Source organism: Lichenostomus cassidix, chromosome 2, assembly GCF_008360975.1.
Source record: "Lichenostomus cassidix isolate B80296 chromosome 2, HeHo_3.0, whole genome shotgun sequence".
Classification (NCBI taxonomy): domain Eukaryota; kingdom Metazoa; phylum Chordata; class Aves; order Passeriformes; family Meliphagidae; genus Lichenostomus; species Lichenostomus cassidix.
The window spans coordinates 150800536-150819796 of record NC_139482.1 but is presented as its reverse complement, the minus strand read 5'-3'; the positions used below and the strand labels follow the sequence as shown (position 1 = coordinate 150819796).

Sequence of the window (19261 nt, the reverse complement as noted above, 5' to 3'; positions counted from 1 at the left end):
TTGCCTAATTGGGAATAACTAACCCATAATTAATGACTAACCTACTAACTTGGAATAATATCTTCTAATTCCCAGGGATTTGAACAAAATCCTGGGATTTTTTTTCCTGCCTGTTGCCTTAAAATTTGGAATAATGAGGAAAATCCTTGGCACAACAGCAGGAATATTTTAGGAGGAATGTGATTGAATTCCTCGGAATTCAACTTTATACCAAAAGGGAAAAAAAATAAATGAAATAGCAGAGCTGTTTCCTGGGAATATTAACAGATTTAAAAAATCTTAAAATTTGGGATACTGGGGAAAATTCTTGGCACAACAGCAGGAATATATTAGGAGGAAGGTGGTTGAATTCCTCGGAATTCAATTTTATACCAAAAGGGAAAAAAAATAAATATCGAAGCTGTTTCCCGGGAATATTAACGGATGGAAAAAATCTCCTGCATGCCCTTTGCTTTGCTTTGCTGCCAACTACATTGTTGTGCTTATCTCTTAATGCTGCCCATTTTTCGGGAAGATGAGGACACGGAAAACTCCCTGCTCCGTGGACAAAGTTTGGCTGGAAAAGCACAGACACGACGAGGCGGAGCGGGAAGCGCCGGAGCGAGAAGCGCCGGAACCTGAGGCCATCAACGGGATTTGCCACGAGGATTCCATCGAGGGGGAATTCAAGGGGGACCTGAAAAAACCCAGGAATGGGAAGAAGCAACGGAAACGGAAGCGTTCCCCGAAACCCAAGGCTCAGGATTCCAAGCTGGACGCGATCCTGGCGGGAATGTCGGCCGAGCACGTGTGGTTTGACAAGCCTTTGTACGACCGCGCTGAGAGCGCCTACAGGAAAAGATTAGCGGATTCCCGGAGCCAGGAATCACCTGAGACTGGACAAATGGCTCAGGAATCCCCTGTGGTATCCAGGTCAAAATCCAGCCAAGATATTCCCAAGCCAAGGATGCTCCCAGCGTGTTCCCACGGGAACCTGGCTGCTTGTCACCACGTTGTCCAAGGGGTTTGGATCAACAAGCTTGACTTTGATAAGGCCGAGGGGGCGTTCATGGAAAAATCCCAGTTTTTCCTTCCTCCCAATGTCCTGGCCATCCCATCTGTGTGGGTGAATTCCAGGCTGGGAACGCCGGATGAGGGTTATGTCACAGCTCTGCCCACTCCTGCCACACCAGGCTTGGCTCCTGCCATTCCCAACTCTCCCATGGTGTCCATTCCCAGTTTGCCCAGCTCTGAACAGCAGACGGTCAATGGGAAGCCGCAGATTTCCAACTGGGAAGCTTTGGCATCCGAGGTGTGGCTGGAAAAACCTCTCTACGATGATGCCGAGAAGAATTTTTACGAGAAGATGTTGGATGGACATCCCTCAGATAAAATCCAACAGCAGCAACGCGGCTGCCCGGAAGCATCCAAGAACCACAACGGTGGGAAGGGAATGGGAATCACCACCAATAACCCTCAGCTTCCCGATGCTCCCAAGGAAAATCCCACCTCCTTTTTCTTGCACAAGGACAGCGAATCCGTGTGGCTGAATAAGCTGACCTACGACAGGGCTGAATCCCGATATTTCGCCCTGGAAGCGGCCAGAGCAGCAGAGAACACAGGGATTCAGGAATCTGCTGCAGGAAATCCCTCCCATCCAGCTGCTCCAAGCATCCCTGCTCCAGAAATGAAGTAGGAGAAGTTTCTTTTGGGGTAACACCCATGCAAAATAAAAAACCAAACAGCCGGGTCAGGATTGAGCCGGAAGGAATTTGCATGTGGAGAAGACTGGGTGGACTTGGAGGTGCTCCTGGTGGGCAGGGAGCTGGAGGGAAACTCCAAGGAATTCCCCTTCCTCTGATTAATTTTGGTGGATAAAGGCTGTGTTTGTGTGGAGCCAGAGGTTAAATGTTTAAAGGCAGGGCTGGGAAGTGAGCTCGGGGGGATAACCCTTTTTGTGTGGATACAGCACCATCCTCCTTTCCATACTCTTTATTCCATGGAAAAATCAGCATCATAACTAGTATCCAGCTTAAGGAAGGTTTGGAGATGGCTGGAATGCAATTTAGGGAATCACTGCAGAGGGAGCATGTGCTGTATTTTGGTTTTCTAGGGGAGTTTCTGTCCAGTCTGTTAATTTTTGGAATGATCTGGGATCATCTCCAGAGGTTCAGATGCTTGCAGAGCTAAGGTAGAGATTGATATTCCTGGACAAAAAAGACTCTTGGATGATCAATCCTTATTCCTGACACTTCTGATCCATGAGTTCTGTTGGGATTTGTTGAAAAGCTTTCAGGATCTTTGTATCAAGGGATTTAGAGGTTAAATACCTTTCACCTGGTCCTGTTTGGGATAATTTCCTCTTTAGTTGGTCAGAACTGGATATTTGGGAAAATCCATGAGTCTCTGTAAAAATGTGGGATAAATTTGCCTGTATTTGGGATTTTCTGCAAATGATCCTGGTTGGAATTCCAGCAGGTCGTGAAAGTTCGGGTGTCAAGAGTGATTTTGGCACAGACCCCATGTCTGGTGGCTTCTGGTCTCTTCCAAGTGGGTGGATGAGATAAGAAGGGATTTGACTTCAGGAAAACCATCTTTGGCTTCTGTGGAGATGTTTTATGGAAAACTCTGGGATTTGGGATTATAAGGAAAGGGTTTGTGGAGAGCCTGCTCCAGTTGTGGTTTCCTTGTGCTGCTCTATCCCTGCTCTCCACCTCCTCAAACTTCTTCTGGCTCTGTCCCTGTCTCCTGGCTGGAATTAAGGGCACTTCCTCTTTTCCTCTTCCAAGGGCTCTGTTTCCCTTCAAAATAAGAATTTAATCCACCTTTGGAAGCTGCTCCATAAAATCCCCCATTTCCTAGCAGAATTTGGGGTGTTTTTACACTGTTTTTCCATGTAGTGACAGGTCTGTCCCTTCCAAGTATAGCATTGCTGATTTTTATCACAGGTTTCCCGGAGAAATTGTGGATTCCCATCCCTGGAAGTATCCAAGGACAAGTTGGATGGGGCTTGGAGCAACCTGGAATAGTGAAAGATGTCCCATGGCAGAGGGATGGAACTAAATGATCTTTTTAGTCTTTTTCCAACCCAAACCATTCCATAATTTCTATTCCCTTTTTATTCTCCTACAATAGACATTTTCCTTAGCATGAACTAGAAAATCCTGGGGTTTTTTTTGTGGAAAAAGGTCAGGATCAGCTGATTCATCCCATCCCCACTCCATGTCCAGGTCATGCAGGTGGGTGATTAATCTGCCCTGGTTTTTTAAGAGGATCCTGGATACTTAAATCCACAGCCAAGCCAAGCTGCAGGCACAGAAACCACTCCTGACGGGCTGTTAACCTTCAATCCTTGCAGGAATTCACTTCCTGTGGATATTTTTTCCCCTTTTTCCCAGGAAAATGGCTGTGGATTACTTCCTGCACGACAAGATCTGGTTTGACAAGTACAAATACGACGACGCCGAGCGGAGGTTCTATGAGCAGATGAACGGCCCCATGGGCAGCTCCTCCCGCCAGCAGGTAATTCCCATTCCCAGGAATTCCAGAGTAAGTCAAAGGACATAATCCACCTGGATTTTTGTGGGATTTCCACTCTTGGTGCTGGTTTTTTTCCAAGTCTTCCTGGAGCTCTCTAAACCAACCCCTGTTTAGGACCCATTTTGTTGCTTTTGGGTTTTTTTCCCCCACCATTTTCTGTGGAATCTGATGGATTTAATCCCAACAAACTGGGAGATCAGGTGCCCTTTTAACAGATGAACCAATCCCAGCTTGCAGCAGTTATCCTTTATTTTTCCAGGCTGCTGTGATCTGTGGGGGCACAGTTTGAGCTGGAAATCCCAAAATCCCCAATTTTATTGGCAAAGAATTGCCCTGTCCCGCTTCATCCAGGGGAAAAAAAATGCTGCTTTGCTTCCATTTTGGAGCAGCAAAGCTTTCTTTTGGGATATTCCAAGGGAATACACATGACCTAAACTTTAAACAGAGGCACCACAGCTCCAAAGATTTTTTTTTGGGTTTTTTTCATCCCTCTCTTTTTACCCCTGGAAATATTCCAGGTGTTCCAGTGGAAGATTCTGTTGTGATACCGGTGAGTTGGGGAGGGGAAGGTGGAGGGGAAAGCATGATCCTGCTGAGCTGAAGTACTTCCAGCTTCAATATTATCCCGAAATCATTCCTGTTCCAAGGTTCAGAGCTTTCCTAATCTCTTCCTGCTCTTAACTGCTTGTGCCTTTGGAATGATGAGTGTTCAATGACTCTTTCCAAGTGTTTATGGGGAAGCTTTTTGCTTAAATAATAACTTTCAGGCACATTCTGGCTATTCCTGCTGCCCATCCTGGCTTAGGGGGTGGCACAGCACCTGGGGGATGGAATAATAAAAATTGGAAGCTCTGGATGGGTGCTGGAAGTAGACTTTGGAGTGGAAATCTCTTAGAACAGTTCAGCTATTTCAAGGCACATCAGGAGCTTCCAGTGAAGGAGTTTGGCCTGGGAAAGGTGGTTTGAAGGATCTTTGGAGATCCTGCAGCAGTTTATCAACCACTTCCCCTATGGAAAAATATCCCCATGCTCCTTAAAACCTTGGAAGCAGCAGGAAGTGGTGCCCATCTGGATGTGTCCAGGCTGTTCTTCCTTTATTTTTTTATTTAACTCAGGATTTGGGGCTTGTGGGAAGTTTCATATCTCGGATCTTGGCAGTGGGGGTTGCAGTCTGGGAGAGGCAAGGAGTGAATGGATTGTGGAAGCTGAATTTCCTGGGAGAAGGGAATCTTGAAATCCAGGCTAAGGCATGGCAGCAGGAGCATAGGGAAAAAATTCCTTGAGTTCTGGCTCACACCTCTGGATAGAGCACTGCAGTCAGGGTTGTCACTTCCTGCCTGAACTCAGGTAATATTATGGAAAACAACTGCCTGAGGCTGGATTTTTAAGGAGTTTTGGAGTCACTCCAACCCTCTGGCAGCTTCCCAAACCTTCAGGGTAATAATAGGGAATTTAAAAGCTCTTTGACTGGATGATCCTTCTGGACACGTGACCAGGGATTGCAGTCGGTTCCGCCCGATTTAGCCCCGATCCTTGCAGCAGAAATTGCTGAATCATAGAAAGGACAATTCCCAATTTCCCCCACTCTTCCCTCCTTTTGTTGGTTTTTTTTTTTTTTCTTTTTTTGAACTTCCCTGCTGAATTTTTTTCCCCGTGTTTTAATATTTTTTTTTAAAAAGAAAATCTTGGTTCTTTCTGCACTGTTTGCAGGAGAACGGAGCCAGCACGATCCTCCGCGACATTGCCAGAGCCAGGGAGAATATCCAGAAATCGCTGGCCGGAGTGAGTACCCAAGCTCTCACCAGCTGGCTGCCTGCATCCATTTTTTTAATGGAATTCTAATCCCATAGATTGTTTGGCTTCTTGGTTGGAAGTTAGAGGAGAAGACCAAGGTGTGCAGCGCCGTGTCCCACCAGCTCCATCCCATCCCGACGTGCTGCTCGCCTGCAGTGCTGCCAAAACTGGATTTGGGTTAAAATAATTACTTGAATTGGGCTTTTCCTTCCTTTTTTTTTTTTTTTCCTGGTGGGATGTTCCCATGGGTCTTAACTAACAGGTTTCAACTCGCTGAGTAGCAGAGCACTGGAGTGTGTGGCTCTTTTTTTGGGATATGCTGGGCTGCCACCTTCTCTTCCCTGTTTTCCTTCCAGTTTAGGATATGTGCAAAAAACCCGGTGTTTTCCATCTGCTGCATCCAGGGAATTCAGCTTGGCTACTAGCTCCGAGGCTGGAGCATCGTGTAGGAGCTCAGGAACATCCCTTGTGGAGGTGTTTTTGTGCTGAGTGCAGACAAGAGTGTTAAAAATCTGTGTTTTTGTAAGAGGAAGTTGAAATATTAATAAGTGGAGTGGTTTTATGGGAAAGGAAAATCCATGGAATACAGCCCAGGTGTCTTGACTTCCTACCTCTGAAGTGGTATTCCCAGATGAATCCATCCATAGTGATTTGGTCTCATAATTCCCTCTTGGAATGTTTAACACCCTCAATTTCTATCTTGGATCAGTCCAATATCAGGGAACAATAAGGAATTCCCCCTTTCCCAAGGGGAATATTCCATATTCCTCCTTACACCAGCAGAAAGGACTCAGACATTTGGGGTGGATATGAAGGAGTCAGGATTTCAGCCAACAGTTTAAGGAAGATTTTCCTGAACTGGTTTATCCTATAAGGAAAAAATACAGATAAAGGAAGCCTCATCCCAAACAGGGTCCAAGAACTCTGCACAAAAATTCCTTTGGGGAGAACTTTTGGAATTGGGCAAGGTTGTTGCTTCCTCTAGGAGCTGAGAGAGGCTGGATGTGGCGACAAGGGACAGGGAAGCTAAACCCAAATGCTGCTCATCCTCATCTTCCTTTGGCTTGCCAAAGATGAGGAATTTCTTCCCTGACTCCTGTTAAAGAGCTTTTTTTGGGAAAGGTTGCTTTAAGTTTGGATCGTCCAAATGTTGTAACAGGGAACTGGCAAAGCACCAACCCAAAGGCAGGACAGGAATTTTGGGATATAAATTGTTCTCAGATGTTTTTTGGGATTAGTGCTGGATGTAAAAAATTCCTCTGCAGGATAGTTTTTGTTTCTGGGGAAAGGGTTGGATCTTCCATGGAACTGAAAAACAGTTGGAATAATCAGCTTTTGTAGCTTGCATCCCTCAAGGATCATCATTAATAACCATCATTGGATAACCAAGCTTGACTTTAGAACATTCTAAACTTCTAACATTCTTTAAACTTCTTCCTTACATTCCCAAAACCCAAATTTACACTGAGTGATCCAGAGAAAAGCAGGAAGGGTGTTTTTATCCCATTATTTTCGTCTTTCCTTCCTCCAGAGTTATTGTCAGGGGTCTTAAAATGTGGCAAGAGAAGAGTTGGCTGTGAAAAGATGGGAAGGTGGAAGTTCAGTTTGCTGTCTCTGATATTTAAAAAATATATTTTAGGGAATCAAGTTTCAGGGAATAACATGTTTTTATCCCAAGTTGTTCAGCCTAAATCCTGTTTTGTGCCCTTCATAATTTCTAAGGATTGGATTTGTTTGGATAATTAAATTTATGTGCTATCCTGGCGAGATTCTAGCTTTCCCAAGCACTTCAGCCATCCAAAATATTTGGGATAGGCTGCAGCTCTAAGGTACAGCACAAAAATCATGGCTTAAAAAAAACAGGATTTAAGGGCTTCCAACAGCAAGTGAGGGAAGTGATGCTGTGGAACTCCCCACCTTTGGAATTTTGAATTCTTATCCCTGATAAAATTCACAGACACTTGTGTGGAGCTGGAAATTGGAAGAGGGAATATTTTTTGTGGGCAGGAAAATCAGGCTGCCGGTAGTAACAGAGGATGGGATCAACATTCCCAAAGCTGCAGCATCCTCTCCTCAGGGAAGATGCCACAGTCTCATAAAGGCAATTTTTCCATAATTTTTGCACTCATCCCAGGATTTGGAACTTGGTTGTGCCTCTTATGTTGTCTTATGGATTCCAGTTTTGGATCTCTTGATTCTTTGAGCTCGGGACAGGTATCCCTTGCTTTTCCCATGCTCTTCCTGCTTTTTTTGAGTAATTATTATCAACAGGGAAGAGAAATGCTGGCACTGCTGAGGCACCTCCAATCCTGGGATCAGTTTTGGGCCCTTGTGATGAGAAGGACATTGAGGGGCTGGAGCATTTCCAGGAAAGGGAATGGTTTGGGAAGGGTTTGGAACACCAGGAGCGGCTGTGGGAGCTGGGAGGACTCAGCCTGGAAAAAATGAGGCTCAGGGGGAACCTTCTGGCCCTGACAGGAAGGTGGAGCCAGGTGGGAATGTCAGGATCTGCTCCCAGGGAATGAGGGGCAGGATGAGAGGAAACCACCAGAGGGGAGGTTTAGCTGGAATATTGGGAAAATCCCTCGTGGAAAAGGCTGTCCAGCCCTGGCACAGGGGTGGAGTCCTCATCCCTGGAGGGATTTAACATCCCTGTGGATGTGGCACTTGGGAACACACTCAGTGGTGACCTTGGGGGAAGTTGGACTCATTGGGCTCATAGGGATTTTCCCACCTCTGTAATTCCCTGATTTTCATCCTGGGAGCGTCAGGCTCAGGGCATGGTGTGTTGAGCCCACAGTGCTGCATGAGCTCCCTGCAGGCACCAAAATGTTTGTGGAGAAGATCCCAGAATTCCTGGGGCAATGTTTGTGTGCAGTGTGAGGCTGCTTCCCACCGCTCCATAACTTTTCCTCGCATGTGGATCCTCCCTGTGCTTGAGCTTCCTCTGGAGTTCAGTTTGGAGTAGTGGAACGCTTTCCCATCTTCCCAAACCTTTTCCCCCCCAGCAGCAGAAGACTCCTGCTCGGAGCAAGGAAGCTCCTTGTGCTCGTCCCAAGAAACAGTCGGGACGCTCCGCTGTAAGTGAGTCATGCATGGATGGAGCCTGTGGAAAAATGGGAGAGAATTTGGTGGGACAAGGATGGAGCAAGTTCTCCTTCCTCTATATTTGTCCTTTGGCACCTGTCCATAACTCCTGGATAAATATGGATAATGGAATCTGACAGCAGGGAGTTGTCCCAGCTCGATGTCCAGGGATCTGAGCTCACCTTCTTGAGCCTGAATCCACTGGTGAGGTGGGAGATGGATTTTTTCCTGCCCCTTTTTGGGTGGATGGAGAAGATCCCTTTGGTATCTGCCAGCCTCATCCCTGGGAGTGTCCAAGGCCAGGCTGGACAGGGCTTTGAGCAACCTGGGATAGTGGAAGGTGTCCTATGGCCAAGGGCTGGATTTGGATGATCTTTAAGATCCCTTCTAACCCAAACCATTCCATGATTCAGACCTTTCCTTGTGCTTCATATTCTTCATCTTATTCCTGCTTTTCCCTCCCTCCATCTTAAGTGACTGCTGAGATTCCACATTGGAATTTTGTGCAGGGTGAAAGAATAAATTACTCTCTCTTATATTCACTTAGAAATGACAATTGAAGGGCAAATCCTGTTATTTTCTTTCCCTTTGTTGCCTGGAATTGATGGATAAGGAACCTCCTTAACATAATAAAAAAAAAAGTTCTTTTTTGCTGTCAAAATGTCTGGAAACCAGAGTGGAATAATTATTCCCTTAGGATGTGTTAAAGTACGTTTAAATTGTTAGGAGAGGAATTAAAGGCTGGGCTGGGGAAGGTGGGAGTACAGAAATCCTGGGATCTTTCCAGCTTTCCCATTGTTACCTTAGGCAGGTCTCCCAACCTCAGGAGGTTGGGAGAGGAGACCAAGGGACTCCAAGATTTTTAAGGGGCTTGGTGTGAAATTTGATGTAAATTGGTGTTTTTAGTGGCATTTGGGGATCTGAGAGTGGGAAAAGTCATTTTATCCTTTGCTCCTCAGTGCCAGCTGAAATTCCTTGGGATTTAGTCCATGCTTCATTTTAAAGAGCTGCTCCATTAGTTTCTCTCCTAATTTATAAAACCTTTAGAGAAAATACCCTTGGTTTTAGTTCGGCTCCCAAACTTTCTCCCTCGCTGAAGACATGACTCTGCTTTGCTTCATGGAATTTTCGGGAGGAGGGGAATCAACTCAGTTTCATCCTGGTTTTCCTCTTTGCAGAGCTCAAGCACATCCTCCTCTGGAGCTGCTGGTGACCAAAATGAGCTCCTGTCCCGAATTTCCCACCTGGAAGTGGAAAACCAAAACCTCCGCAGTGGTGAGTGGAAGAATCCTTGTCCTGGCTGCAGAGCTGAGACGGAACTGGGAATTTAAGGTAATTTTTTCTTATTTTTCCCTCCTTTTTCAGTTGTTGCAGACCTCCAGATGGCCATCTTCAAGCTGGAAAGCCGCCTGAACGCTCTGGAGAAATCCTCAACTTCCCACCAGCCTTCGCCTGTTCCTCCAACCCAGGTGAGCCCTGGAAAAACGCTGGATTTTTCTCTACTAATTACAATTACAGCCAGATGAAAAAAGTCCATGTGGTCAGATACCCTGTTTTGATCCAGTTCTCCATATAAATCACACAGTGTGAGGATTGTTCAGTGGAGATTCCCATTCCTGGCCATTTTGGCTGCTCTGCTCCAGCTCCAGGTTAACCTTTCCCTCTTTTCCCTTAACACAAACTCTGCTCCGATGAAGAAAGTGGAGCCATTCAGCGTTCCCTCCAAAAAAGTGGAGCTTCCGGCCAAGAAAGCCGAGCCAGCTGCTGCTGAGGAGGATGAGGATGATGACATCGACCTTTTTGGGAGTGATGATGAGGAGGAAGACCAGGAAGCTGCCAAAGTCCGGGAAGAGAGGCTCCGGCAGTATGCAGAGAAGAAGGCCAAGAAGCCAGGACTCATTGCCAAGTCTTCCATCCTGCTGGATGTGAAGCCGGTGAGTGACTGGAATTTTAGGGAGTTCTGGAGTGAGGCTGTGAATCTTCTCACCTGCTACCCCAAGTGGGTGGTGGTGGCACCTGTGGAATTCCAAAAAAGGGCTTGGAGTGAGGTGGGACTTGTTGCCATAGGATCCTGGAATGGTTTGGATGGATGGGATCTTAAATCCCATCTCATTCCAGCCCCCTGCCATGGGCAGGGATACTTTCCACTATCCCAGGTTGTTCCAAGCCTCATCCAACCTGGCCTTGGACACTTCCAGGGATGAGGCAGCCACAGCTTCTCTGGGAGTTCCATCCCAGTCCCTCTGCACTCTCCCAGGGAGGAATTTCTTCCTAATATCCCATCTATCCCTGCCCTCTGGCAGTGGGAAGCCATTCCCTGTGTCCTGTCACTCCATCCCTTGTCCCAAGTCCCTCTCCAGCTCTCTTGGAGCTCCTTTAGGCACTGGAAAGGGCTCTGAGGTCTCTCTGGAGCCTTCTCCAGCCAAGAAAGGGCAGTTTGGATCAGCTGGAACATTCCCAGAGGTGTCATGGTGTCACCTGAACACCCCTTGGAGCTGATGATGACCTCCAGGAAAACACTAAAACCTCTCAATTCCCCCTTTTCCAGTGGGATGATGAGACCGACATGGCCAAGATGGAGGAGTGTGTCCGGTCCATCCACATGGATGGGTTGGTGTGGGGAGCCTCCAAACTGGTCCCAGTTGGATATGGCATCAAGAAACTCCAAATCCAGTGCGTGGTGGAGGATGAGAAGGTCGGGACAGACATCCTGGAGGAGGAGATCACCAAGTTTGAGGACTACGTAAGTCTTGGAGTGGAATGTTGGAGGGGTTGGAAGATGATCCATGGGAAGGGGTTAACTCAGGTGTGCTTTCCTGGGAACACCTGGATGACTCCAGCTTTTGTCCCCTTCCAGGTGCAGAGCGTGGACATTGCTGCTTTTAACAAGATTTAGAAGGAAAAACTGTATCCCCTTCCTCCGAACCCGGAACTAATAAAGATGAACATTGGGAGTGCACATTGGGTTGTGGGGTTTTCCCTCAGGTGCAGCTTCTCCAGAGGGATTTGATGGGAGTTTTTGGATATCTGAGCAACCTGGGCTAGTGGAAAGTGCCCATGGTAGGGGCTTGGAATGAGAGATATTTAAGGTCTTCTAGCCCAAGCCATCCCATGATTTCCCCATCTTTTGTGAAAGGAAAGATCTTGGGATGTGGACCTGAATTTTGGAATGAACGTCTGAGGGTTTCCACTAACCTTTCCCAAGGTTTAGAGACCTCAGTCACTGCCTACAAAATGGATCCCCTGGAACCATCCAGGAATTGCTAGTTTGGGATGAATTTCATCCCTCTTTTCCCATTGATTCCTTGCCCTTGTCACATCAGCTGAGCACGACCTAGGAAGAGGTCAGGTGACATTCCTGTTTTTGGGTACACAAGGTCTGTCCCAGTGCCAGAGTCCAAGGTCCATTTACGTGGTGCCACCATGGGAGGCTCCATGGAATTGTGCTGCAGGCTGTCCCTTGTCCCAGTGAGGCTAGTGTTTGGTCACTTGGTGTGTGACACGTGTCACTTGCAGGGTCCTGCCACCCCCAGAGCAGCGTTGGAAGTGTCACTTGTCCCCTGTGCTGCCACCCTGAATCCCTGCTGTTCCAGGTGCTGCTGGCACAGCCAGTGTCACATGTGCCCTGCATGTCCCCCCTGCCCTGCCATGTCTGTGTCCCATTTCTGTAGTGTCAACACCCCTGTGTCCCGGGTCCCCTGTGTGTGCTGCCATCCCTGTGTCCCCCATGGACCACCGTCCCTGTCCCCTGCGTGCTGCTATGGTGTCCTACCCTGGTGTGTCACCATCCTTGTGTTTCCTGTCCTTCGTGTCCCCTCTGTCCCGTGTGTCCTGCTCTACCCCTGTGCTCCGTGTCCCCTGTGTCGCCATCCATCCCTGTGTGCTACTATCCCTGTGTCACCCTTGTCCCTTGTGTGCCACCATCCCTGTGCCCAGTGTCCTCCGTGTGCTGCCATCCCCTGTGCTTGTGTCCTGGTTCTGTGGCCGTCCCAGCGTCACCTGTGTCACCATCTCTGTGTCCCCCATGTGCTGCCATCCCTGCTGCCCTATCCCTGTGTGTCCCTGTGTCCCCCGTGTCCCACTATCCCTGTGTCCCCCCGTTGCTGCTCTCCCGGTGTCCCCCATGTACTGCCATCCCTGCGCCACGTGTCCACTGTGTGCTGCCACCCCGCGTATCCAGCTGTGTCGCCAGCTCTGTCCCGTGTCCCCCTTGTGCTGCCATCCCTGGTGTCCCGCGTCTCCCCACCCGCTGCTTCCGCATCCCTCCCTTTTCCCCGCTCCTCCCCCGTCCCTCCCCGTGTCCCCTCCCTCGTCGCCGTGTCCCCGCCCCGCCATGGCGCCGCTGGCAGACCTGTACCAGGTGTCCATGGCCTACGGGCACTGGCGGGCTGGGCGACACCGCGCTCCAGCCGCCGCCGAGCTCTTCTTCCGCCGCCCGCCCTTCCGCGGCTCCTTCGCGCTCGGGGCTGGCCTGGCCGAGGGGCTGCGGGGGCTCCGAGCTTTCCGCTTCTCCGCCGCCGGTGCGTGGGGACAGCGGGGGACAAGAGTGGGACACGGGGGAAGGGTTGGGGAATCGTTTTGGGGACGGGGTGGTGCCTCCCAGCAGGACTTTGGAGGGACACGGGAACAACTCCAGGGGGCAGGGCGGGACAGAGGAGAGCATTGGGAAGGGCCGGGAGAAGCGTTGTGGGGACGGGGAAAGGGTGAGGAGGGGGGAACAACTCGAGAGGACAGGAGGAGACAGCGGGGAGGATGAGGGAGTGACAGAAGAAGCGTTGTGGGGAGTGGTGGTGGGAGAGGGAGAGGGAAATCTCCCCAGCGAGACTTTGGAGGGACAGGGGAGAGGATGAGAAAGGGACAAACTGCGGAGGAGAGGTGGGAGGGATGTGGGGGAATGAGGGAGCAACTCAAGGGGACTTGTAAGGGATGGGAAAACTCCTAGGGGGGGTCTGGGGGACACTTCAGGGGGACTTAAGGGGGACAGGGACATTTCTCGGGGTGATCTGGGGATGGGAACACCCCCAGCGGGACTTGGGGGGGACAGGGCAATCCCTCAAGAAGACTTGAAGGGAACTTGAGGGGGGAAAGGGACATCTCTCAGAGGGACCTGGGGGATAAGGAGACCCCTCAGGTGACACAAAGAGCACTCAGGGAAACTTGGGAGGACACTGGGACACCCTCCAGAGGTGTCCCTCAGAGCGGAGCCACCCCACCCTGCCTCACTCTGTACTGGGGGTGCTGTCACCCACCTGCTGTCACCCACCGGCCATGGGGGCCTCGGTGTGTCCCCCCACCATCCCCCGTGTCCCCTGTCTCTGGTGTCACCACGCTGTCCCTGCAGACGTTGCGTACCTGCGCTCTGTCCTGCCCAGCACCACGGACGATGCCTTCTTTGATTACCTGGCCACCCTGGACGCGTCCGAGGTGACAGTCACCGCCATGCCCGAGGGCTCCGTCGTCTTTGCCAGGGTGGGAACGCCCTTCCACCCTCTTTCCCAGCTGTCCCACCTCTCCCAGCTCCCAGACCTCCCCTTTTCCCTGACCCTGGGAGCCTCTGGACCCCCATTCCTGCCTTTCCAACCACCAGATCCCCCTTTCCTCAACACCAGGCACCTCCTGAACTCCCATCCTGCGTGTCCCCACCCTGTGACCCCCCCTTTCCTTCACACTGGGGTACCCTGGATCCCTGTTTCCTAGGCACAGGGACCACCTGGCCACCATTCCTGGGCAATAGGATCCCCTGGCACCCCTTTCCCTGGCACCGGGATCCCTCTGTACCCCCTTTTCCTTCCCCACTATCCCCCTGCAGGCCCTTTCCTGGCCATCCCACCTCTTCCAGGCCCAGACCTTCCCTTTTCCTTGACTCTGGGACTCCCTGGACCCCCATTCCTGCCTTTCTCAGCCCCCAGTCCCCACTTTCTTCAACAACAGGGACCCCATGATCCTCCTTCCCACCCATCCTAGGTCTTCCCACCTTCTGATTCCCCTTTCCTTGACATTGGGAACCCCTAGTGCCCTTTCCTGGGCACAGGGACTCCCTGGACCCCCATTCCCACCTTTCCCAGCTCCTCCCTGCTCTGGAGGGGCTGGGATGTCACCTCTGTTCCTGCAGGTACCATTCCTGCAGGTCAAGGGGCCTCTCCTGGTGGTGCAGCTCCTGGAGACCACCTTGCTGTGCCTGCTCAACTATGCCAGGTATTTTGGGATGGGGATGATCCCAAAACCACTGGAAGCTGGAGAGGGGCAGGGAAAAGGAGCACAGCAGCCCCCAGTCCAGAGGGAGATGTTATTAGGTTGGGAGCACCCCAGTCCTGGGGGTACCATGACCCCACAAGTCCCCACTGGAATTTAACTCTTGGAATTCTACCAGTTGAATTTAACTACCAGAGGGTGTCCTGGTGTCCCTCCAAGTTTTCCTGAGGGCTTTCCATGTCCAGCCCAGCCTGAGGTCCCCTGCAGGGTCTCCCTGAGAAATGTCCTGGTCTCCTGTGGGTTCTCACATCCCCCACAGGTTCCCCCTTAGAATCTCCATATCCCCCAAATTCCCTTGGCCAACTCCACCACATCCTCTCTGCTGCCCCAAACCCCTGGAGTCCCATGGCGATCCCTGCCCTGTCCAAGCAGGGATGGTTCTGGAGCCCCTTCCCCTTGGCTCTGTGTGACCTGTCCCCTCTGTCCCCCAGCCTGGTGGCCACCAACGCCGCCAGATTCCGTCTCCTTGCCGGCCCAGACGTGAAGCTCGTGGAGATGGGGCTCCGCCGTGCGCAGGGGCCGGATGGAGCCCTCTCGGCATCCAAATATTCCTACATCGGGGGTGAGTCCCATCCCATGGCTCCCAGTGCCACTGCGGCCCTGCCATCACCTAGGTGTCCCCTCGTCCCTCCTCACAGGCTTTGACTGCACCAGCAACATCCTGGCGGGAAAACTGTATGGAATTCCCGTGTGCGGCACCATCGCCCACTCGTTCATCATGTCCTTCAGGTCCCTGGAGGAGGTGCAGCCACGGGTGAGCAGTGACTGGGATGGGATGGGATTGGGATTCGGATGGGATGGGAGTGCAGGTGAGGGTGGGATAGGGATGGAATAGAGATGTCATGGGAATGGGGATGCAGATGGAGACAGGAAGGGGGATGGGAATGGGATAGGGATGGGATGGGATGGGATGGGATGGGATGGGATGGGATAGGGCTGGGGATTGGATGGGCATAGGGATGGAATAGGGGTGGAGATTGAATAGGGTTGAGGATGGGATATGGACAAAGATGGGATAGGTATGTGATTGGGATGGGGATATGGATGGGTTGGGATAGAAATAGGATGGGGCTAGGGATGGGCAGAGGGAAGTGGGATGGGAATGGGGTTTGTATGGAGTTAGGGATAGGAGGAGATGGAATGGATATGGGATAGGGGCAGGATGAGATGGGGAGAGGGATGGGGATGAGAAGGCAATGGGGATGTGGAGAAGGATGAGAGTGGAATGGGATGGGATGGGAATGCAGACAGTGGTGAGAGTGGGATGGATGAGAATGGAACACTCCACCTGTTCCCACACTCCTGCCACCTTTGATAATGCCAAGGGCTGTGCAAATCCCACATTCCCCTGGCAGGAGCTGCCACCTCAGGCCGGAGGAGATCCTGTGGATCTGGCAGCCCTGGCTGTGTCCTGGCTGCAGCAGGTGTGTGACCTGCTCCAGACTCCTGCTGGGAACACCAACCAGGGCGAGCTGGCCGCCTTCGTGTCCTACGCCGTTACCTTCCCATGTAACTTCCAGGGATTGCTGGACACCTACTGTGTCAGGAGGTGAGGATGCCAGGACTCCCAGAGTGGCTTTGCCACCATGGCACAGGGGATGGATTTGTCCCTCCTTGCTGGTGGCCTTGAAGGAGGAATGTTGGCTGGCACAGGGCTTGGAAACACTGCTGGATCCACTCTGGATCCATGTCCCACTTGTCACTAAGGCTTTTCTTGCCCATGCCAGGAGTGGTTTGCCCAATTTCTGTGCTGTGGCCTTGGCACTGCACCAGCTGGGATACCAGGCCATCGGAGTGCGCCTGGACAGTGGGGACCTTGCCCAGCAATCCAAGGAAATCCGGCGAGCATTCCGAGCCTGCGGAGCTCAGTGAGTCCCACACCAGCCCTGGGATGGATGTCACTCATCCCTGTTATCCTCACCTGCACCCAGCCCCTCATCCTGCCAGGATTTGGGAGCTCTGGTGGCTCCAGGGTGCTGTGAGCAGATCCATGGATCCTCCCAAATCCTGCTCCTTCCAGCTTCCAGGTGCCCTGGTTTGAGACCATCCCCATCGCTGTTAGCAACGACATCAGTGAGGAGAGCCTGGAGGAGTTCAGGAGGAAGGTGAGGAATTGGGATGGCACCTGGGCTGGTAGTGGCAGGGCTGGGATGTCACCTGGGATGTCACCTGGGCTGTCCCTGGTGCTGGCAGGGCTGGGATGTTGATGGTCTCTGTCTTCTCCTCAGGGGAGTGAGATCGACATGATTGGCATCGGGACCAACCTGGTGACATGTCCCCTGCAGCCATCGCTGGGTTGTGTCTACAAGGTACAGGTGGCAGCCTAAATCCCAAATATCCTAATCCCTGCTGAGACACTTGCAGGTGGTGCAAGCCTGCTCTGTGGCCGTCCAGCCCCACTGGAGTAATAGTCACAAAATAATTTGGATTGGAAGGGATTTTTGAAGGTTATCCACCACCATGGGCAGGGACACCTCCCCCTATCCCAGGTTGCTCCAAGCCCTGTCCAACTTGGCCCTGGACACTTCCAGGGATGGGACAGCCACAGCTTCTCTGAGAATTCCGTCCCAGCCCCTCCTCACCCTCACAGGGACAAATTCCTTCCCAATATCCCATCTAACCCTGCTCTCTGGCAGTGGGAAGCCATTCCCTGTGTCCTGTCACTCCATTCCTTGTCCCAAGTCCCTCTCCAGCTCTCTTAGAGCTCCTTCAGTCACTGAAAGGGGCTCTAAGTTCCCCCTGGAGCCTTCACATGAACATTCCCAGCTCTCCCAGCCTGGCTCCAGAGCAGAGAGGCTCCAGCCCTTGGAGCATCTCTATGGCCTCCTCTGCATCTGCTCCAGCAGCTCCACATCCTTCTGCTGTTGGAGACCCCAGGGCTGGAGGTAGCTCTGCAGGTGGGGGTCTCACCTGAGGGGCAGAGGGGCAGAATTCCCCCTTCTCCTGCTGCCCATGCTGTGGGATGAGCCCAGGACACAAGAGGATTCCAGGGACCAGCGTTAGGTCATGGCCAGTTCTTTGCAGGAAGAGGCAGAGTGCCCAATTTTAGAGTGGTTTTAGGGTTTTTTGATCTTTTTTTTTTCAGCTGATTTGCATCAGTGGCCTCCCCAGAGAGGTGACAAGTGCCTGTTCCTTCCCTTCTCCCACAGCTGGTGGAGGTCAATGGCTCCCCATGCCTGAAGCTCACAGAGGACGAGGAGAAAATGACAATCCCGGGGATGAAGACAATCTATCGGCTCTATGACGCTGCTGGTGAGGCTGGAGACCCTTCCCAAAATCCTGGGGGCATCTCCTGTTCCATAACCCTCTCCCTGATGTCCTGCAGGTCACCCTTTCATGGACCTCATGGCCCTGGAAGAGGAGCCATCGCCCAGTGCGGGGCAGGAGCTCGTGATCCATGTGGTGGGGCGGCTTGGAGAGACCACCAAGGTCATTCCCAGCACCGTGGAGCCTCTCCATCGCATCTACTTCAGGAATGGCCAGGTCAGGGGTGGTCCCATCTCCTGGGGCGTCTCCTCTTCCATGCTGGGTGATGGATTAAGGGTGGTCGTGGCTTCTGAGATGTGCCAAAAACTCTGGATGTGGTGGCTCGTTGGGATTGGTGCCAAGTGGTGGCTTCCCACGTGGATCTTCCCCCATGGATCTCCATCCCTGCAGGTGTGTGAGCCCCTGCCCAGCCTGCCTGAGGTGAGAAGCCATGCTCAGATGTCCCTCAACCTGCTCAGCCCTGCTCACCGCCGGCTCCACGAGCCTCAGCCCTACCCGGTACATCTTCCCACATTCCCACTTGGGAAAACCACTGGACTTGGTGGTCTGAGCAAAGCCACCAGGGAGCTGCTCTCTGACCCCTCTCGTTCCCATTCCCAGGTGGCTGTGACAGAACGGCTGCACCAGCTCTTCCTGGAGCTCCGTCAGGGCAGCCACTGAGGAGCTCCTGCTCGTCCCCAGCTCCTCCTCCACGCTTTTTTGGGAAGCCCAGGAGACCCGCTGGGAATTAACAGCTCTAATTTAGACCTTTCTGCTGCCTGGTGCAAACCTGAGGAACCTGCAGGAACCCTGGGGTCCCATAGGGAAGCTGGGAACACAGGGATGGGGAAGGCAGAGTGTTCTCTGGAAGTGACAGTCCTTCCATGCCAGCCTTGGTGGCTCTGCCAGCCTTGTGGCCTGTCTTGGTGGCCCTGCCAATCCTGTGCCTTCTTTGGTGGCCCTGCCACTCCTGTGCCTTCCCTGGTGGCCCCTCATCCTGAAGCTCCTTGGTGGCACTAGAACAAAGTCTGGGGTGCCACCAAGGGTGACATGGGACATCCATAGGACATTCATGGCAGATGCTCCTTGCTTTGGCAATTTTAAGCTTCATCTCTGCACCACATTCCAACTATTTCCATTCTAACAGAGCTCCCTGGGATGGGGAGGCCAACTCCAGGTTGATCTTGGCTCCACACTGATCCCAGCTTCAGGTTGCCACTAACCCACACTGAGCTTCAGACTAAGCAAAAAATTTAAATAAACGCCTTTTCCCACCACGGCTCAGACCCTAAATCCAGTGAAATACCCTTTGGAACTCCATTGGGAGTAGGAAGGTGAGAGGGAAATCCTCTGGGACCAAACC

At 51.6% G+C, this 19261-nt stretch overlaps 2 protein-coding genes across 8 annotated transcripts; both read left to right on the top strand.

The window, feature by feature from the left end:
* The first annotated feature begins 499 nt into the window (after positions 1-499).
* EEF1D (eukaryotic translation elongation factor 1 delta) lies at positions 500-11359 on the top strand. 6 transcript variants are annotated; one of them, XM_085053715.1, is made up of 9 exons: positions 500-1671; positions 3378-3501; positions 5230-5301; positions 8325-8393; positions 9579-9675; positions 9766-9869; positions 10098-10334; positions 10949-11143; positions 11258-11359. In XM_085053715.1, the coding sequence occupies exons 1-9, from the start codon at positions 515-517 to the stop codon at positions 11294-11296; spliced, it is 2094 nt and encodes a 697-aa protein (XP_084909841.1). In that variant the 5' UTR covers positions 500-514; the 3' UTR covers positions 11297-11359. The 6 variants fall into 6 exon arrangements, with proteins under 6 accessions (XP_084909841.1, XP_084909844.1, XP_084909843.1 ...); XM_085053714.1 differs by having other exon boundaries at positions 515-1671; positions 8322-8393; XM_085053718.1 differs by lacking the exon at positions 5230-5301.
* A 1196-nt stretch (positions 11360-12555) lies between these two features.
* Positions 12556-19175, top strand: NAPRT (nicotinate phosphoribosyltransferase). Of its 2 annotated transcripts, XM_085053712.1 has the most exons (13): positions 12682-12920; positions 13742-13869; positions 14513-14595; positions 15084-15214; positions 15291-15406; positions 16008-16201; positions 16380-16520; positions 16673-16757; positions 16881-16961; positions 17802-17904; positions 17978-18135; positions 18310-18417; positions 18520-19175. In XM_085053712.1, exons 1-13 carry the CDS (start codon positions 12734-12736, stop codon positions 18577-18579), a joined length of 1575 nt encoding a protein of 524 aa, XP_084909838.1. In that variant the 5' UTR covers positions 12682-12733; the 3' UTR covers positions 18580-19175. The 2 variants fall into 2 exon arrangements, with proteins under 2 accessions (XP_084909839.1, XP_084909838.1); XM_085053713.1 differs by lacking the exons at positions 18310-18417; positions 18520-19175 and having other exon boundaries at positions 12556-12920; positions 17738-17904; positions 17978-18115.
* Positions 19176-19261: the final 86 nt, after the last annotated feature.